A 20,776-nucleotide genomic window follows, 5' to 3' on the forward strand; every position below is an offset into this window, starting at 1 on the left:
GTATCACTCCGCCTCAGCCAGGTGTTCTGAATACTGTTAATTAACACAGCAGACCGTGTATGTCATTAAACGAGCTGGTACCTCTGAATCACACAGCAGACTCTTATTTCAGTGGTTGATGATCAATTAAAACCGACAGATAAATGATAAAAACCAGCTGATCAGGGTGCAGGGGAATGTTTGGGTTGCTTGGCAACAAAAGTCCAGTTTCAGTTTAGTTGTGGAACTAGTTGAGTAAAAATAATCTGTTGTTGATTATTACTGTTAAAAGTAATATCACAGTCGAGGTCGTGCTGTTGTACTGATCATCATCACTGCTGTGTGGCACGAGGCCTGCGGACACAGATAGTCACAGCCGTGATTCAGTACGACATCACTCCCCCTCGTGTGATATTGCTTAATTGCCATATGTCTGTAGCTATTCATTCCTACATCTTTAACCAAAGTGATGGAACAAATGTCTTAGATGACCACTTATTAGTTAGATAGTTGTGGCTAGTAATAGACAGTAAGGATATGAGTTTTTTAGATTATAAATGTAACTATACATACATTATTTTTCAAATCCATACACTATACTAGGAAAGCTATACTAATAAAATATCTGCTTATCAGGTTATCAGAAACTTACATTTCTAAATCTTATATGTGAATAAATAGGCTTTTTTTCGGGCTACTTTGTTCGCAATTTTGCTCTTACAATGTGACGACAACTTAAACTCATACAATCAGAAGTAAGCCAGTGTTAGAGAGTAGAAATAAACCTCAGAGAAGGAAGAGAGAAACGTCAGAAACAGACTCTTTCTCTGAGCAGACTCATGTAAGAGTGACAGCGACGGAGTGTAGGACACAGGATGGAGAGGAAGAAGGAAAAGAGGGGGCGTGCGAGGACACAGCGAGCGACATCGCGCCCTCCTGCTGAGGCGAATGACCTTAAGGCAGAGAGGAGACTGACAGCAGAATAATGACAACAGCGACGACTCGGATGAAAGAGAGATCAGAGGGAGGGGAGATGTGAGCCAAAGGAACGACATAAAGATCAGTGACGAGGACGTGTCGGCTACAAGAGAGGAGAAATTATGAGAAGATCTGTGGAGCCAAAAAAAGACTTTAAAACTGCAGAGAAACGTAGAAACGCACACGGCTGAGAGGCTTTGATTATCTGCTGCATGTACAGTGCTCTGTGCGGAGAGAAAATGTGTGGCTAAAACAGGAAAACTCTTTTAATAACCACAGTGAGATAAATGCAACAGGGACATAATGTAAGCCTGCGGCATTTAATAAAACTCTAACACAGGCAGCGTGAATGTATTTAAAGACAAAGCACAATATAAATCCACTTTAGATGACGACAATTAATCCGTGTTTAAAGGATACAGCAAACAAATTGAATAAGGGTTTTATACAATAATGTTGTGTTGTTGTTTGCCTTACCTTGAGGAACTTGTACAAGAGGAATGTAAACCAGTTAGTCAGCATCTTCTCAGCAACAGACTCCGTCCTGAAACGAAGAGGGGAAGGAGAGAAAGATTAAAAATGGATATAAAAAGGAAAACGTCACACTAATGCTGAACTCACTGAGTTACAGGAGGAGTTTTTGGGTCAATAATTTCCTATTAAGTTCCTAAAAACATCATTTTGTGCTGTGGACAGTATTTACATTCAATCGCAGATGAAAGTCTAGATAATTCCACTAAATTTTAAAGTCTCTCCACATCCTGCTCACCTCCGGAGCAGCAGTTTGGGATGGTTTTTGCTCTCCAGGTTTCTGTCTATCAGGTCGGACAGCAGCTGCTTCAGGACTCCGGTGGCGTACTCCATCTCCCCCTGCAGCGCCGTCATGATCAGGGATGCCACATTGCCTCGGTCCCGCATTGAGAATGACCTGGAAATACATTGAAATAACAAAATTCAACGATGAGCATAAGAAATGCTATCCCAGGCATTTGGTTATGCGTGCACCATTAATCCCACAACAATTCATTAAAATATTAATGCACAATTAACCTGATTCAAATGGTGTTATAACTCACTTTTGCTGTAAACCGTTTGGCTAAGTGCTTAATGATGATTTAAGAGCTCCCAAAATGTTTCTATGCTGTTAATCAATTAGCCAATTCCTGCATAAACAAAGCAGCAGCAAAGTTGTTGTCAAATTAAACAGGTGATAAAGCAGGCTTTACACAGGGAGGTAATACTTTTTTTCCTTAGGCAAATTTTCTCTTTTCTATTACCCATCATTAAAATATGTAACTATATAATTTATTCATGAATCAAACAAAGAATTGGCTGTTTCTTCAAATATTCTGTTTTGGATAAACCCTCACACACAAAAGAATCAAAATATAAATATATTGAAAATGAATGAACAAAGAAAGAAAGACAGACACCTTTGTGCCTCCAGGGTTCGTATGAACGTCAACAGGAAGTGCTTCTTCGTCAGCAGCTGGCCGAACAGCGTCAGGGCCTTCTCAACGTTTGCCTGGACCTGAAGAAAGACACAGAGACACACAAGTTACAACAGAGAGTCATGGCAGTATGGAGAGATTATCTTAATACTAGCATTTCTGTTCTTTGTTGAAAGCAAAGCCATTTTTATATTCTAAGATAAAAAACTGCAGTGTCTTTAAAGTGTCCCCTTCACTCAGAAATGTGTCTTGCTTATCGTTACTTCAGTTGGATGTCCGACCTTCACTGTGCAGAGTGATGCATCTGCAGAGTTTGATACTGCTGTCACATGCATCACTTTCTCTGAGCTCTGCATTAATCCCATTGTAAGATGTGTGTGTATGAGCATGACTCCCCAACTACTCACACACACAAGTGTGATTGTGTGACATTCAGGTCACATACACTGAGCAGTTGAAGTATTCTGACCTATACACTTTTGAAATGAAAAGCACTGAAAAATTCACATATGAAACTATAGATATTTTAAAGGTAGGGTATTATGCTATCTTCAAGCCTGTGGAGTAGCTTAGCACAATTTAAAAAACCCCGCCCCTACAAGCCGGCTTTCTACTGATTGGCCGGCTCTCCGAACCCTGCCGAGGCTGCTCTTTGTGACGTCACAAAGTGCAGCGTTTAGAAAAAACTGTGTGAAACCTGGCGTTCAGAGCAGCCTGCAGACTGAGCTGAGACGCCTGGGGATTACTCCAACATACTTTTACCTGCATATTTGAAACTTCACCCACGTATAGTTTGGACATCTGACATTTAGACATTATATATATGTCTTAAAATGTGGAACAGCATAATACCCCCCGTCTTTAATGAATGAGAAAAAAATGTTTTAATTTTGAGACTTTTTTAACTTTATGCTGAAAAAAAACATCAGACCCAAATTATTATTCAAAGCTCAGTATTTCTTAATGTCCTTAAACATGTCCGGAGGGAATCTTTAGTGCTCGTTTTCCTTCAGTATTTACTCCTGTGACAGTGGCTTCCCACAACAAGAGCAAAATACTGCACACTCAATGTACCCGGAACAGAAATCATCTGGAAACCAACATAAAAAAGGTCGTCTTTCATTTTGACATACTTTTAAGGCCTCGTTCTTCAGTTGGTTTCTACTCCACTACTCTATGAGGAAAGCTGAGCCTCCAGTTCAAAACCAGCTTGAACATCAACATCACGATCAATTGCTTCGAATAATGATAAAAAGTGTTAAAATACAGTCTGACTCACTGTGAGTGAAAAAAGATTCTGAACACATCTGCAGACATGTTTTTTCTCTCCCTGTGATGAGCTGAGATCGGCTTGTAAACAGCAGACTGATTGACTCGCTCCCCCGCTGCACTGCTGTGAGCTGCTTTCTGAGTGTTTCCCAGTTGTTGCTCTACAAATGATTTTAGCAGACGACTTGACATAATTGTCTCCTTGACATCGACGAGTGGACGGGTCAAAGCATCCTCCAGTTGAATGTCGATAACATGAGAATGTTAATCATTGTTTCTGACCCAGCTGCATCGTTCTGTAGCAGTCTGGGCTGCCTGAGTATTCATCTCATAGATCGTCTTTGTCCAGGCCTTCCAGTTAGTTAGGGCCTGTGTCCACAAATAACGTTTTTTGTGCTGGCGGCGGCTATTTTCTACACAAAACCAATGCTGTTCAGCATTTTGAGCGCTCAGCGTCCTAAGTGTAAAAACACCCTCGACGTCAGCTTCTTTTTGACGCTCTCAGTTCACAATAGTTCAACTTTTTGAACACCGCCGAGCTCATCAATGTCACTTCTTCCCCACTGACAAATCAAAATCAAAAAGGGGCGGTACTTCCAATATCAATTTTGTCAAAAACAATGGCGATGGAGAAACTAATCCTGGTCTTGTCTCCCTAAAATATAACTGCATTCATGCGATGGATGGGCCGATCTTTTCCAAAACGATCTCAAACTGGATCCTGTTGAGTCTGAAATAAGCCCTGAAACGGGCATCATCCTTTAACATTCTCCTTTAACGTTTTTTCAGGGGTACAATTTAGAGCTGCTGCTAATGCCAGGAAACGATTCCTTCACGTTGTTTTTAACCTTTTTCTTTGTAAAATGTCCTTGAATAAAAGCAAAGCACACAGAGCAATTTAAAACAGACTTGACTGTCACTACCGAGGGAAGCAGAAGTGCCGGGAGACCGCTTTCGTAACCTAGCAACAGTAAGCTTTGGACAGTAAGTGGACACAGGTCCTTAATTGTTTATTAGACTTATGTAACGAAAAACTTTAAGTAAAGCTCCTGTTTTGATCAGTCATTTCCTATACTGTGTTCCATTTACCTGAGACTTGTAACACAAGTTGGAAAACAAAGATTATACTGAGTTGGTGAAGAGGGGTTTGTTCCTGCCTGGTTAGCCGGTGTTGGCAACGCCTGGTTCAGTTTGTTCAATTCTCTGATTTGGAACCAAGTCACATTGAAGTGACAATCTTTGAAGCCAACGTGACATAGTGGTCAAAGAGGGCAAGTCCTGTGTTGTAATGTGATGTGCACTGGCCCCAAAGGAATTTTCTCCAACTACTGACATCGTGAAAGAGACGGCAGATATTTTTATATATATATGACAACCCCATAGGAAGACTAAAGTAACCCTGATTTAAATCATTAAGTCCTAAAGTGCAGAGAGCTGCATACAGAATGAATGATGGGGCACTATTCACTTCTGTTTAAACTGCTTATTTGCACATGAAGCCAAAAAAGTCTGACTAAATAATCTGGATCTCCCGCATCGTGAGGTCCTTTAATCCCTCCTCCCAGCTCCGGCGGCTCTGATGCATTATGCTGTAATTTAACATTTTAAGATTTTAAGGGTTACTTAGCAGTAGATGTACCTCACTGATGTCTGTGAAGGTTCTCAGTCATCCAGGTCAATGTAATTCAAAGGCAACTGGACTGAAGAAGTTTCACCTGTCATCTGTACGGCTTCTTCAGTTCTAAACTGACTGGTGGACGGGTTGCCTTGTGGATTAAGAGTCAAATAATTAACTGAATTACAGACATTGCCTACACACTGTAAGTGTCACAGGCCTGGTCACGTTGTAGTTACATAAATGGGTCAAATTGGTTTTAAAGCTTGGGTCAGTTCAGCAGGGCTTTGGCCTCGTGTCCGTCGATGTGTCAAGTCATCCTTATACATCCCGATTCTGACTCCCCAGTTCTTCTTCTTCTTCTAATGGGGTTTAGCAGGCAGCAACTGGCTTTTAATGTGCATTACTGTGACCCACTATGCCGGAGTGTACACCAAAGTTTCCCTTTTCCATTAGGGCCTGACTTCCCAGTAGAAATGGAACGGGCCATTAAAGGAAATTCTCTGACTTTCACCATCCCATACAGTTAGATTACGTGAAGGCTCTTAACTGAATCTTTTAATAGTGCTTCAGCAACCAGCTGTCACTGGTAACTTTTTATCTGTAAGTGAAACTTTCTAAATATGTATAATCAGGCTGACCTGAACCAGCCAAGCAGGAGAGAGATCCCTCCATCACACAGAGAAGGAGGGAGGAGATGAGGAAGGAAGAAGGAGGGAAGAAGCATTGGGGCATAGCAGGAATGTGTGTGTGTGTGTGTGTGTGTGTGTGTGTGTGTGTGTGTGTGTGTGGTGACAGAGGTGCATCCTGCTTGTCCCACTGGCTGGCACCTGTCACTACTCATCAACAACACACTGAACCCCCTGAAGACGCCTCTCTGTCGCTGCGTTTTCCTCCCCGCTCTAATTCTCTCGCTCACACTTATTGTTGACTGTTTCACATCGTTGGTCTTGCTCCCATTTTAATTTCCCCCAATCTTTCTTTGTGTGTCTCTCCTACACAAACACACATCATTTCAAACCCCTCCGTCTCTCTTCCTCTCTCTCTGTCTATTGTCATCCTTTTGTACCACTGTTACATCTATTCTTTCTCTCCTCTGATGTGCCATAATAAAGTGTCTGGGCCTCTCTCTAAAGTGCTAAATGAGATTCTCGGGCCTCCAGGGCGGATACTGAGTGTGATGTGTGTGTGTGAGTGTGCTGAAAGGAGAGAGTGAGAGCGAGAGAGAAGGACAAAGAGAGACAGATGGAGATGCATGTTCATACTGCACAGGCGGAGTCTTTACCCAATTTCAAAGAGAGGGTAAGGAAGGGTACATTCAGTTATCTGCAAGAGTGTGTGTAAGTGTGCACATGTACTGTATGTAGTGTGTGTGTGTGTGTGTGTGTGTGTGTGTGGCTGTCTGGCTTAGGGGAGAGAGCAGTCACACAGAGCAATAAAGCTAGGAGCATTGGTTTACACAGGCCATTGGATTACAGCGGCGGCCCCCGGGGGAAAGACAGAGCAGAGAGGAAGGAAGTCTAGACAAAAATACGCAATATCCCTTTACCTCTCAGCCGGCCTGACACAGCAAATAAACGAGGTGTCAAAGACTGAGAAAATTTGATATTTAAAGACTTATTAAGCTGACTGCAAAACCTGTTTTCATTTAAAAGGGAGAAAAATAATAAAACTCCTAAAACTTGACTAAAGACTTAAACCCAATGGCAATTATGAATATCAATATTTCTATCTTGTACTTGACTAAGAAGACCAAGCAAACCACATCCTGCGCCATGAACTTTGACCCTCTCACTCCTAGTACGGTGCACAAAGTTTTAACATTTTGCCTTTGAGATACAAAACATCATTTGCTCGGATTAAAAGAGGATTAAAATTAGCTTCAAGTAAACTCCTCAAATGGTAACATTCATTTTTAATAACATGGGTCCTTATGAATAACATCGAATAAAATAAAATAAAACTGCATGTGGTGCAGTGGTTAGAAGGTTCGAAGGGGGAGTCTTTCTGGGTGGAGTTTGCATGTTCTCCTCATGCATGCGTGTGTTCCCTCCGGCTTCCTCCAACAGTCCAAAGACATGCTCTTTAGGTTCATTGGTGAATCTAGGCTGCTCACACCTAAAGTCTGTTTGTCTGAGCCGAGTCAAAGACCAAATTATCACAGTTTTGCATTTTGCCTTGAGTTTGGTTTGTGTTCACACGGCAGCTTTAACCAGCGGACCAAAAGTTTTGATGTGCGAGAAACTGCTTTCTAATTGGTCAAGATTTCCTAGGGGGAAAACTTCCTGAAGTAAACAAAGGGAGAGAGCACACTCCTCAATCACGCTCAACACGATCACAGACTTTAATGTTTTGTTGTCGGATTTTTTTTTTCACTTTTAGCAATATTCATATTTTGATCAGTTCCACTCTCCTTTAGTTTTTCACTGAACAGTTTGAATACCTCCATCTTGTCTGATCTTTTGTTGTTCAATGTATTTTTCTCATATTATTTGAACTTAAGTATTGAACGTAAAAGTACAAGTACATGATGTTCATTAAAATAGAAAGTGATCAGAATTTCGAGATTCATAAACTTTATTCTTTACTGGAAACCATTTTTAAAAATGGATTCACTTTAAGAAAAACAAGGTCTTCACAATTTAAGACCATACATATTGATTGAGTGGTTAAGCTAGAGAGAGAGAGAGAGATCGTTAATGTGATGCTGTACGGAGCAGAGCAGAGGAAGAGGGGCAGGGAAGTTAACAATCATCTTCTTCTTCGAGGTTTTTACACCAGTTGGCGTCCACGATGTTGCATTACTGCCACCATCAGTGTTTAACCTCTCAGTTTCTGCTCATTTAAAGCCGTATTTTCAGATAAAAATCCACACTCAATGGACCAACAAGTGTCTCCTGATTGACGAAGTAACGAGAGATTCTTCGGGGACATGTATCGGAGTGAAAGTACACATTTTACTCAGGAAATGGAGTAAAAGTAGAAGTTGTCAGAAATGTAAAACTCAAGTAAAGTACAGATACTCCCAGACAATACTTAAAAACTATTACTTCATTACTTTACACCACTGATTTTCAGTAGCAGTGAAGCTGATTTGAGGTTCAGAGCCTGGAGACAAACATTAACAGGCTGTACCTTAATTAGTTAAAACTGTGTTTGTGTTGTTGCAACAATAAAAAGTGATTTAAGAACTTTATCAAATGTTTTGTAGTTTTTTAAACTTAATAAATGTTGAAAGCTAAACAAAATTAAATTCAAATGCTTTAAAATTCTAGCTTCAGACAAAATATATGAAATAGATTTATGTGAGTCGGTTTAGTAAACCAAATAAAAAGGAATAAAATATGAATTTTAATAGGATTTTCACTCTGATATATTCCTTTTGCTGAGGACTCTGTAAGGACTCTGTACTGCATTACCAGTAGATTTAAGTTATAGCTTTATAGTCTCTGCTGGGATCCACAATGGGCTTTTTTCTATATCCAAGGATAATTCTATCTTATTTAAGTAATCACCACAGCTCCTTCTTGCCAAAAATAAGAGAGGATGAATCACTGAGAACGAATAAAAGAAGGCAGCGAAAGAAATGGCAGCGGGGAGACCGCCCAGAGGGATTTTTTCCCCCCTTTCTAGGAATATAAATCCACTTTCTGGATTAGAACGATTAAATGAAGCCGTAAAAGGTCAAACAAATTATTCCTCGACTCCAAAAAAAGTCAGTGCTCCAATCAAAGTCAATGGAGCAGCACTAGATTCTACATCTTAATGATACTGCTGATTACAAACTTGGCTCTCTGGTTCCTCGCTTTGGAGGAGAGTAGTTTATGTTGACGTACTATTAATTCTACTTCCCGTGGCCTCAGCGGTAAAATGTCCTTATAAATCGGCTGCGCTCTCTCCATTCAGCTGTGCTGGCAAGGTGGTTGCATGTACCAGCTTAATTAATAACTTAGCACTGATGTATAATGCAAGTAAGAATCCTCGTAACCCTGAATCCTAACTCTCTCTCTGCTCTCAGCCTCGTGCAATCACTCCCTTCATCTCTGCTTTGCACTCCTTTTTTACATCTCCTTATCTCCTTGTTACTCTTACATAACATCTCTCTTCAGTCAATTACAAGCAACCCTCACTTTAAAACTCCACTTCCTTTCATCAGGAGAATACGGTGAGCTTCAGTCCCATGAGATCACACTAATGATGATGCCAAGGCTCTTGAAAAGTCATTTGCATTCATTGAGACGAGCTGAATACGTGAACACAAAGCAGGTGAAATATAGGTTATGTGATTGCTTTAAGGTGAAACACATCGTGTTCCTCTCAGATCCCAGGCGAGGAGAGGCCTGTCTTTAAAGAGACCTGTCGTGGGATAATGGCTACAGAGGTATTAAGCTGAGACTTTTTCATGCCATTAAATCAAACTTCTAAACACCTCCCTGAAATATTTCTACGAACGCGTCGTCCTGCTGAGTTTCAGTGAGCATAAGCAGCTACTTGTTCTACATTTGGTGTAAGTTGATTAGAGGAAAAGGTTAGTTCTAAGTTCTGCTGGATTACTAATGGTGAGTTGGTTTTAGTTTAAGCTTGGATGATGGTGTACTGACCCGTACCTCCATCTCCTTGAGCACAGGGTGGTCCTCGATTCCCGGGAACAGGACCCTCATGGCGTAAGTCCGATAGTCTAGGAAGGGAATCCCAGCTCCGTCCAGCTCCTGGGTCAGTTCATGGATGTCCGTCTGAAGCTCGGCAAAAGCTACGAAAAAGAGAGAATAGTGAATAATCCTGACGGAAAGTGACCGTCAGCCAGGAAAATCAAGAGGTACAAACGGAGCCAACCATGGACGTCACACATGCAGCACTGTCTGGATATCTGGGAAGTGTGCTCCCGTAATTACCGTTTATCGCCATAGGTGCCGCCAAAGAGAACGAAGCTGAGACCTTCGAGGTCACCACTTTTAACACAACAATTCTAATCAGCTAAGGAAGTAGGCCCAGCATATTTCAGTGGCAGACCACATGTGTGATGTAAAGTCCACAAAAATGTCTTACCTTTGCATGAACATGCATTTTGTAAAACTGGCCCCAAGTAGACCAACTGTTAACTCCAGGATACAGCCTGCATGACAGCACTGTAAATCTTATTATATGGGTCATGTGAGGAGGCGACCACAGGAGACTGCAGTGCAGACAGACAGTGCAAACAAAGCGTGGTGTCAGGTAGAGTGTCTTGGTCTTATTAAAAGGACTAGACAGTAAGGCTGAGAAGATGAAGCTCCGCTATGATGAGAATCGAGTAAAATAGTAAATAAGAACTACAATCAAGACAAGACAGAAGAGTGAGATTACAGGTACAAAGATCCAAACAAAAGAAAATAAGAAGAAGAAAAAAGGGAGAGAAAAGGGAGAGAAGAGCAGAACCAGGAGACAGGAAACAAAGTTCCTGGAAAGGAAAGTCAATTAATTGCATGAGTGGATAATTATTAAAAGAGCGACGGATGAGCTTTCATGCATAATTTCTCCCAGCTGTTATTGGACTGTTTAGTCCACAAGAGAAATCGAGACGCAAAGTAGATAAAGGAAAGAGAGAGAAAAGGAGGAAAGAGGGATCAGAGGAAAAAGGAATAAGTGTTGCAAATGAAAGAGGAAATAAATTCAGAGGATAAGACAAAGGAGAAATAAAAGATGAGCAGGTGAAGGTCAGACATGACAAGACGCACTTTAATTCCTTTTTTTTTCATCTAAAAAATGGTCTGCGTCCTAAATACCAGTGCGACCAATATACCAGTATAAAATGCAGAGAGGTATTTTACCCAGACGATGGCGTTATCTGTTTGTTAAGTGGTGACGCCACATCTCCACATTAAACTGATTAAACTTAATTGTTGCTAACGCTTCGTCACGGACATGCACCGTCATGATCGCCATTGCAGCCGCCACCCTCACATCAATCAACGTTAACGTAGGCTGCCAGCTACCGCTAGCTACAGCACCAGTAGCTAGCAGGATTGCAAACTCCACACGGCGAAAAACAGATGGTAGGCTGTAATTTGGGTTTTAAATGAAAATAATTTGAGGCCAATCGAATGCAACATCAAATAAAATACTCTATAAGGACCCATTAAGGTTTACTGTGTTTACTTCTTCTAAAAAACAATAAAACACTGGTTTGGTTGGAAGGTGTACCCTAATGCTTTAAAAGAAGCTGATTGGCTTCACATTCTTATGTGTTTAAACTCTGAGGTCCTCTTGCCAAGTGAGCGTTCAGGATGTTTTACTTCAAAGGATGCTGTCCAAGTTACGTGTCGTCTTGGACAATGTCTCCCACCCACTCCACGATGTGCTGGTTAAGCACAGGAGCACAGTCAGCGACAGACTCATTCCCCCCCTGAGATGCACCACAGATCACCAGAGGGAGTCACTCCTGCCTGTGGCCATCAAACTTTGGACTCTACGATACTGGCATTAATACTGCCTTTATATTGTTCATTTAATGTTGTATTTAAATCAGGCAGTTATATTTAAATTGCTATAGATGCCATTTCTCAGGATTTAATATTTTATCTTTATTTCTTATTTTATTGTATATAAATAAGGACATATTTTACATATTTCTATCCTATTAATATTTCTTTACTCCCTATCTTCATGCTTCTTTCTGTATAAGAGCGACTGTAACATCCACATTTCTCCCAGGGGATAAATAAAGTATTTCTGATTCTGAAAACTGGGGAGAACATTTTGTTTACCGACGTCACGACAACAATGTGATGAATTCTGATCCCTGACTAAAGCAACAAGAACTGCAAAGGTGTTCAGAGCCGAGTGAAGACAAAGAAGCACACAGGCCTCAATGACATTATGTGCAGGTGAATCACTCTCACTTCTTACTGTAACATGATTTTGGTTTTATATTAAGTAGATGAGAGGTTTTACTTTGCCTTGTGTAAACTCTACAGGTCTTTCCTGGGAAAACCCTTGTGTTTCTGATTTGAGTACACAAAGACGAACTAAATCAACACAAAGTGTCGGAGATGGAGTGTGAGAAGGCCTCAGTAGTGAGAAACGATTCTTCTCCTTGGTTTTAACCCATCAAAGCATCTCAAACACATCCATATTACCTCCCCTGAACTGCAAAGTGACACTTGCCAGTCAGCAGTTGTCATTCCTAATGTGTAGCTAATTACCCATGACTGCTAATATGCTAGCTTGGATGATAGTGTACAGTGCGATGTCTGCTTCTCACGGATGACTGAGCCAAACGTCCCCTGTCTCTTCCCCTCCAGACTCTCAGAGCGAAGCCGACCTCACGCACACACTCTCCCTCTTGCTATCAGACACGCAGTGCACCGCCCACTTCATCTGTTCCTCCGCCCACACACACCGTCTCGTCTCCATAGGCCAGCTGGGAGTACAGCAGGCGGGGCGGGGAGCTATGGGAGGGGGTGGGAATACAGCCATGCTTCACTTCATGGAAAAAATGAATGCTTTTATATCTATTGACTGGAATATTCTCGGGTTTATCTTTGTGGACAAACGGGGCCATTCTGAAAACACCATTTCTGAAAATGTCAGCAGAGGTGCACAGATCACCCTGACTCTAACGCACCTTGAATCTAAAGTTGCTGCAGTTATTTGTCTGACAGCCTTTCCTGGGCAGCTAAAAGATCTTTAACTCTGTGACATGACCGTGGTGTGATAATATTATAACCTTGTACCATCATTGTGAGCCCCTGTGTCATTTTTTCCAAGTGTAAACACCTGTCCTTACATCAGTCATCTACACTCCCAAGCTTCCCGTGACTCCCTCTCAGCCTGGGCAATCTCAGAGTCTAAATATTTCATCCACTCATTCATTCATTAACTCATAATACATTTTATTTCTCTGCCAACAATCCCCCTTTGACATCCTTGTACTTCTCTCTACCTATGTATGCTCGCTCACTTTTTGTGACACGTTTCTAGTTAAGGAAATAGGGCTGTTTGAAAGGAGCCACATCGTATGGCTCCTTTTCTTCTCAAGAGTATTTTTTAGGGGGCAGGGCTTAAATTCACCTCCTTCATTTGGCAGAATTATCCTCTAACAGGACTTGAGCCCAGGGTGGGAAGTTGACAATTTTGTACAGCTTGGATCCACGCTATAAGTGGTATACACTTGGTATCTGAAAAACTGTTCTCATTTCCCTGCTTCCTGACTGATCAGAAACTGTCCCTCCTCTGGCTCCCAGTCTCCGCTCATATCAAATTCAAACCCTGTCGCTTGCTTACAAAACAGCAACAAAAACGGCTCCTGCCTACCTGAATGCCCTTATCCAGGTCTACGCTCCGTCCCGCCCACTACGCTCTGCCAATGAAATGCGTCTGGTACTCCCATCACAACAGGGCCCTAAGTCTCTAACTAAACTCTTCTCCTCAGTGGCGGTGGTGGAACGAGCTACCAAACTCCAGTCGGTCCGCAGAGTCCTCTTTATGAACACCTCTGCACTTACTGATATTGATGATGATGACTATACTGATCTTGTTGATGTTGCTGATGATGATTATTATTATTATTTAAAAAAAAAAAAAACCCTATACACTTCCTGTCTGCACCAGTGTCCGATCGCACTTGAAGCTGTTTGTTTGTACTAACTGACTTCGTTCCCTCCGGTCTTGATCGTTGCTTGTGTTGTATTAACTCTCTAAAGTATGTCACTATGGACAAAAGCCTCTGCTAAATGAAATTGTAACACTGTAACTATATTAAACGATGTGATGAACATCGAAAGAAGCACATACTATATTTCAAGGTAAACAAAAAAGGTAGTTTAACTGAAAACAAATGGTTGCAGACTCCGTCTGTTATGTATGATCTTACCGGCCTGTGTATTCTTAAATAAAATCTATCTGCTATGACTCAGCTATGCATTCGCCTCAGTGAACATACCCTGCAGACATCCTTATGACAGTGATGACGGCAGCATCCAACGGCAATTGATTGCATCCCTGTCTGCAGTTTCATTCACAGTTCTAACTACCTCTCCCTCTTTCTGTACACGATTTCACCTCTAACTATAGCATGCTCCTTTAAATCAGCCTGCACAGTCATACTCTGAAACCTGCTTTCTCATCTTGTATTGTTGCAAAGCCGCATCACGCAGCCAAGTAGCTTCAGGGAGCATTTGCCCTAAAATATTGCAGCCATTACAGCCTGTGTCAGAGCTGCCGGCTGCTAGTATTTCCAAAACTTTCTGTACCTAAAGCCTGAAATGTAAAAGTGCCATTGTTTACAACCAGGCATGATTATGTCTAATTCTTTCAATCTTTTTTCATTGCCTACCTTCTTTACATTCCAGGGCCACTCTGGACTCCAGGTTGTCCATCTGGAGCTGCAGACGTTTCAGGGTGCGGTCAGCGTCCCTGGACTTCCTCTTGTAGGCAATCAGCACAGCGATGATGACCAATAGAAGCAGACCGCCGCCTCCTCCGATGCCGATAATGGCGGGAAGCGTCAGCAGGCTGTCCGAGTAGATGTGAAGAGTGCCGGGGGAGTACTCGAACCCACCAGCACGGATCTGGAAACACACAGACAACAGATTTAAAATGATAAAAGAACCCTCTGCTTTATTCATACAGTTTAAAAGTACGACCTCTCTCTTCTGCTGGGCGCTGAGCAGCTGCATTAGCGGGGCTGAAAGTTCAGCACATTGCTCAAAGGCTGCTCCACTGCAGTCGTTAAGGGAGAGGAAATTTCTACTTTTATACTTTCCTCGACCAGAATCTCCTCAGCCAGTCGGGGGATTTGAACTATCACCTTCCAGAGAGACATTAAATAACACCCAGGCTGCAGCCACTTCTCCAGCAGCAGATGGTTTGAGAGTAGACGAGGTGGTCTGAAGAGATCGAAAAGTTGGTGGTCTGATGAAAGAGAAGTTGGTTGACCCAATTTCGAGCACCAGGATCATTAAATTTTTATCTGTTCTGTTCTCGCACTAAACAGGCCGATCTCTGACAGGCTCCTGCTGGGGAGGCTTACATCACCTCTACTGCTGTGAACATTTCGTGTAGGAAAGGTTTTCAATTCTTGCCTTGAGGGGAGCAGCTTCAGAGGGTTTTGGTAATGAAGATCTCACAAGCTCACTTGCTCAGTGCTTTGAATGATTTACCTTCTTCTGCGCTGCCTGCAGATATTTAGGCTCAATATTTGGGTTTTTAAGATGGATTTTGCAAAGTTAATGCTCTCATTTATCAGTGTCAACTTTAACAAACTGATTTAGGTCAGGGAGCGAATGCTGTGTACGTGAACCAGGTTAAAGCTGTGCGTTGGAGGTACACACACAAAACACTCGAGACGCCCAGAGCGCACACATATATAAACACCATAGTACGACTCACACAGAGTGTAAGTAATCAAACAAAGTAATCACCAGCATTTAAATCTCTCCCCAAGGAGTCGTGCTAATTATGGGAAGTCAAACACATGTAATGTTTTTTTTCTGTCTAAATACATTTACATAAGCTCAGTGTGTCTCAGAGCTGGAATCCATCAAATCAAGCGACCCACAAGGGGGGTTGATAACCGATTAAAATGAGGCGTGATTGTGCACTTTGAAGCTCTTGTAAGAGCACTTTCATGTTATCAAAGTCTGATAAAAAAAAATAAAACAGAGAAGCTGTTCTCATCAATATCATTGCAGTCAATACCTACAAATTCAATTTGCAATAGTTGAGCCAATTAGCTTGACTTGTCTAAGATTAAGCAGCCAATTAGCTGCGTGGACATGATCAGGATGTAAAGATGTTACTTTGCAAAGGAGAATGAACTAAATTAACTCAGGCAGACAGCTTTAATACAAGTCGGGATTTATTAGGTCGCAGAAAGAGTTTTTTTCCGCCTTCAAACTGCTAATTTCAAGAGATTTCTACATATTTCATGCATTCATGTTGTAATAGTAGCGCTGTAAACATAGTGAAGGGCCTCAAAGACCTATGTCTTAATACTGCTCGGATCAAATATGTCAAAAACGCCTGGTGCAATGCTCCAATGTTCCAAAGTGCCACAAATTCAAAGGCATGATCACCATTTGTTTTCAGTCGGACATGAGGAACAAGTAGACGCTGGTCAGAACACCTGTCGGATCGACTGCTGATGTAGGGATGTACACAGGTGCCTGCGCTTCATACATGAAAACACGGACCTTAAAGTAAATCCTGAATTGAATTGGAGGCCAATATAGGGGAAATAAAATGGGTGTAATGCGGGTCGACATGCTAGAACGAGTCAACAGACTTGCGTCAGGTGAAAAGAGAACTGCAGCAGTCAAGCTGGAAAGACACATGAATAAGCATCTCAGCTTGTGAGACAACAGACCCATTTTAGGACTGCTCAGCACCAGGCAGCTGACAGACAGAATTGGTGACTAGCTGGTTAACAAAATGATGCCTTTAGCAGCTAAAGCTAAGAGCTATAAAGAGAGTGAATAATGGGCTTATAATGAAACCCTATGTGATGATATGTCAGCAGTGTTTTTTTTCCCAGCTTGTTGTCCTGCCCTTTGTGGTAGACAGTAGCTCAGACTGGAGGGACTTGGCTTGGGAACCGGAGGGTGGCCGGCTCAAGTCCCAGTACGGACAAAGCATGGAATTGGGGGTGGTAGCTGGACAGGTGCCAGTTCCTGTCCTGGGCACTGTCGAGGTGTCCTTGAGCAAGGCACTGGATCCCCCAATTGCTGGGGGCACATATCCATGCGCAGCCCACTCACTCTGACATCTCTCCATTAGTGCATGTCCTTAAGGTTCTGTTTGTGCGTGTGTATTTTGGGCCTTTGTGTGAGTGTTTACACACACACCTTTGCAGGTTTAAGATTTATTCAAACTTTAGTTTTGCATCCTTACAATGTGATTAATGGTTAGTACAAGTGGCTTCAATGATTACATGTGTTGGTTAATGGGATTTAATGGCAATAAGAGAAAAAACAACACCCAGTGTTGAGTCTAAAATGGGAGGAATTGGAGGTCCAACAGTCCATTCATTTCACTGAAGATAATTTAACATGTCTCAGTATTTAATTTATGAATGTACAATTAATGATGACCAAATTCTATGTACATCAGCTTCAGGGTGCTGCTGTTGTGGCATTGTGAATGCTGGACACGTCCAAGGCTGACTAGGACGCTTGATTGGAGCTAAGCCATCATTAATTTGATCAGCAACATTGGTTCGCTACTCTCTCGCATTACCAGATGGTTACTATAATCTAATCTGAGGTCACTGGTGTAACTGATACAATAAACCGGGGTAAACATATCCTCAGATGACACGGATGCTGCTTAAGTATAAGCAGCATTAAGTTGAAGGCACATTTGTCTATTTTTATCCTCCTGACAGACTGAAGGACTGATGGAGGAACTTAAAAAGCTGAAGGCCAAAACAACAAACAAGTTTCTTCAAAAACTCAAGGGAGGCACACGCAGCTGCCAACACACAGCTGAGCATCTGAAGTGACACACTCTAACACGCACATACAGCAGTTCTTTCTGTACATGCACGCAAAGACGCACACGAGCCAAGTCTGTGTGGACACCCATTGGGGTCCCCTGTATGTAGGTCATTGTACATGGGGAATATGATTGTGCTACAGCTGCGTCCTTCTCTGCTACAACAAACGCAAATATGTGCACATTGATACAAACATATGTGAGACACAAGCCACAAATAGTGCATGTTGTAACGCACACACACACTTGCAGCAGAAGAGATTGGAACAGACAGCTCTATTTTTTCTTCGGCTATTGTCAGACGAAGGACTAACTCCACCACCCCCGCTAACACTTCGCATTGCTCCAATATTCAACATGACATTTCGTTCAAAATAAAAAAAAAAAGGAGCGAGAGTTCCACCTTGGAACTGGCTGGTTGCGTTGAGAGCTATCATACTGAATTACATGGATGCGCTGTCAGTTGCTTTCTAGGTATATTGGCTGTAGCTAGCGGGGAGTAAATGTCATAAAGATATAGTGGAATGACTCTGGAAGGACATTGATGACAAGTTTAAAAGGGGCAGGAGGTGGGGGAAGAGTTGAGTGGGTGCTCTGGTAGGATATTCAGACAACCATCCAAATATATTTAGAGTGAGTGCCGTGTCGCCTGGCTGAGGTTTGACCTTCCTCAATACTGATGCTCCGGGAGCTGCGCGGTGATTTTGAAAGTCTGCTGCAGTCAGAGAGAATCAGGGACTTCAGTCTGCCGTATGGTGACAGCTCAACACTCTGGACGAGTAGAGCTGAGAGGTTGCCGCAGGACTCACTTGTAAGCTTGTTCTTTGACTTCTACCAACACTACATCCTGCTGGATCGTGATTTCGGAGCATATGAAACACTTGAAATGAAACAGCATCGCACTGTGGGTTGTGGCTTGCAGCATGTGACACTTATCATAGAAAACAGGAAGTGTAACTTAGTGATGATGTGGCGTCATCTTTCAAAACATGCAACTTTGCTTTGGATTTGCTGCAAGTTGGACAAAATTTGCACATCAGAAAGGTTTATACAGTGAACGAGGTGCCGGGATTAGAGCTTAGAGACCAGCTTAGTGTCTGCATATCAGCGGCATCCTGCAGAAACAATTCTATTCTTAATACCACCTTTTATGTTTCTGCATATCTTCAGGACACATCCCCTCTACTGGAAGCGGCTTGTCATGGACATAAACTTTAGTGAAAGTTAGTACACACATGCTTTTCTTATCTCTTATTACATGAGTCATACATAATGTATCTCTCTGTTCGCCCTCATTCTGTTCTACTTTTAGTAACCTTTTGTAACCTTTAATAGTATCTTCCAAAAATGCCACTTAAGAATGAGCAAAATGGCAGGTTTACTACAAAAAGGCAGCACTATATTTGCCTTTTATTGACGCAGTGTGCAGCTATAACCGCTTTTAAATCAGGGCGGCGAACTCATGTGAGATGAAAAAGGTGACAGAAACAGAGTCTCTGCAGGAGCAGGGGGGATGCCGGGGGGCGATATCAACATGTAACAGAGGCATACCGGTGAACTCTGATATGAAAATAGGGGGAAATAAATATTTAACTTTAGTTTTCTCCTGTGGGTATCTAACAAATGGTTCAAATAACATCTTGACAGTGGCACAGTCCCTGCAAACCTTCACCCCATCGCGCTGACAAATACAATATCAGTTTATGAGAATGTTCTTCTGATGTTTTTTAGGTCAGAGATGATTTGTCTACAAGTTAGTTGGAAGAAAATTAATCAGAGACAGCTCTGTTAATTATAATTATAATCTATGGATTTAGCACTATTTAACAAAACAAGTGAATTGAATACAAGGCACTGAGAATTTAAGACATTTAACTGACATTTTATAAACTAAATGACCAACAATGTATCAGACAGATGCATAGAGAATAATTAAATAATTGTTGAGTGAACTAACAAGCAGCACTGTGTTTGGCCTGTATAAACATTTCATGCTCTTGTTGAGTCATATGCCCCCTGCTCTCGCACGATTATCTGGTCGGTGGGAATTGGTTGACGGATTTTATGCAGGCTGTCTGAGGTTAGTGGCAAAATAAATAAAAAGGCACCAGCTGGACGCTGTGGGCCGACAGTGTGCATAGCATAGCATGTTGGGCAGCCATTAGGGTTTTACGTTTTCTCCAATTGAAAGGAACCTTACAGGGCCGTTAATTGTTTCTTTCCATTTAAAGTAATAATCTCGAAGATTTTCATTTAATTAAATGTCTGTTCAGTCTCTATCTATCGCCAAATGAGGTAGCACAATGGTGATTGAGCCTATGGCCCACTGATGAAAGCCTTTGCAGTTGCAGTATTACAGACTGGGGGTCTGAAAATCACAAGCGTTGTCCAGTTAGTGACGCGTTTTCCATCAGCCAGCAGTGGTTTGTCTGCCAGAGGGGGAAGGCGGAGCTAAGCGGCTGCTTCTACGCTCTCTGCAAGTGTTGCGAGTAAACAGTAATCTACTATGGCTGAACAAACAAAGAAAAGATGGATGACTACAGATACGACTTCAAAAATAAGTGAAAATCCAAAGAAAAACAAACAAAGTCGACGCTCAGATGAAGGCAAACAGTCTAAAAGGGAAAGCGACCATCAGCGAGGAAAATCAAGAGTTACAACCGGAGCCAACCGTGGATGTCAGGACGTCAAGTGTGCTCCCGCAATTACCGTTTATCGCCAAAGGTGCCGCCAAAGAAAATGAAACTGAGATCTTTGAGAGTATAACTTCAAGGGGCCCCTTACAAGAGGCTTCTAAGGTTTCACTGAAGTCTTAGCACACGCTAAATGTGACAGGGAGGATTAATGCTATGCTCAGTGTGGGCGCAGGAAGAGATGGTGATGTGTTTAGCTTCCATGAGTGTTAGCATTGATGATGATTAGGCTTGTGGATTTACTAAGAGTTCCTAGGATTATATTTTATATTAAATTGCGACACCATCAAAGCAAAGTTAAGCGAATAAAAATACATGAA

At 42.0% G+C, this 20,776-nt stretch overlaps 1 protein-coding gene across 1 annotated transcript in view; it reads right to left on the minus strand.

Annotated features, from left to right (window-relative positions):
- Positions 1–20,776, minus strand: part of LOC138590044 (plexin-A1-like) — a 294,703-nt gene that overhangs the window by 19,761 nt on the left and 254,166 nt on the right. Inside the window, exons 20-24 of the mRNA XM_069660575.1 lie at positions 14,606–14,840; positions 9,894–10,042; positions 2,391–2,488; positions 1,727–1,885; positions 1,435–1,501 (exon numbers count right to left, since the gene is read on the minus strand). Of these exons, the coding sequence (XP_069516676.1) occupies positions 1,435–1,501; positions 1,727–1,885; positions 2,391–2,488; positions 9,894–10,042; positions 14,606–14,840 (708 nt within the window). The remainder of the gene's footprint in view (positions 1–1,434; positions 1,502–1,726; positions 1,886–2,390; positions 2,489–9,893; positions 10,043–14,605; positions 14,841–20,776) is intronic.

Source organism: Semicossyphus pulcher, unplaced genomic scaffold (genome assembly GCF_022749685.1).
Source record: "Semicossyphus pulcher isolate SPU_LCO1_2020_fin unplaced genomic scaffold, fSemPul1.0.p SCAF_13, whole genome shotgun sequence".
NCBI classification, from domain to species: Eukaryota; Metazoa; Chordata; class Actinopteri; order Labriformes; family Labridae; genus Semicossyphus; species Semicossyphus pulcher.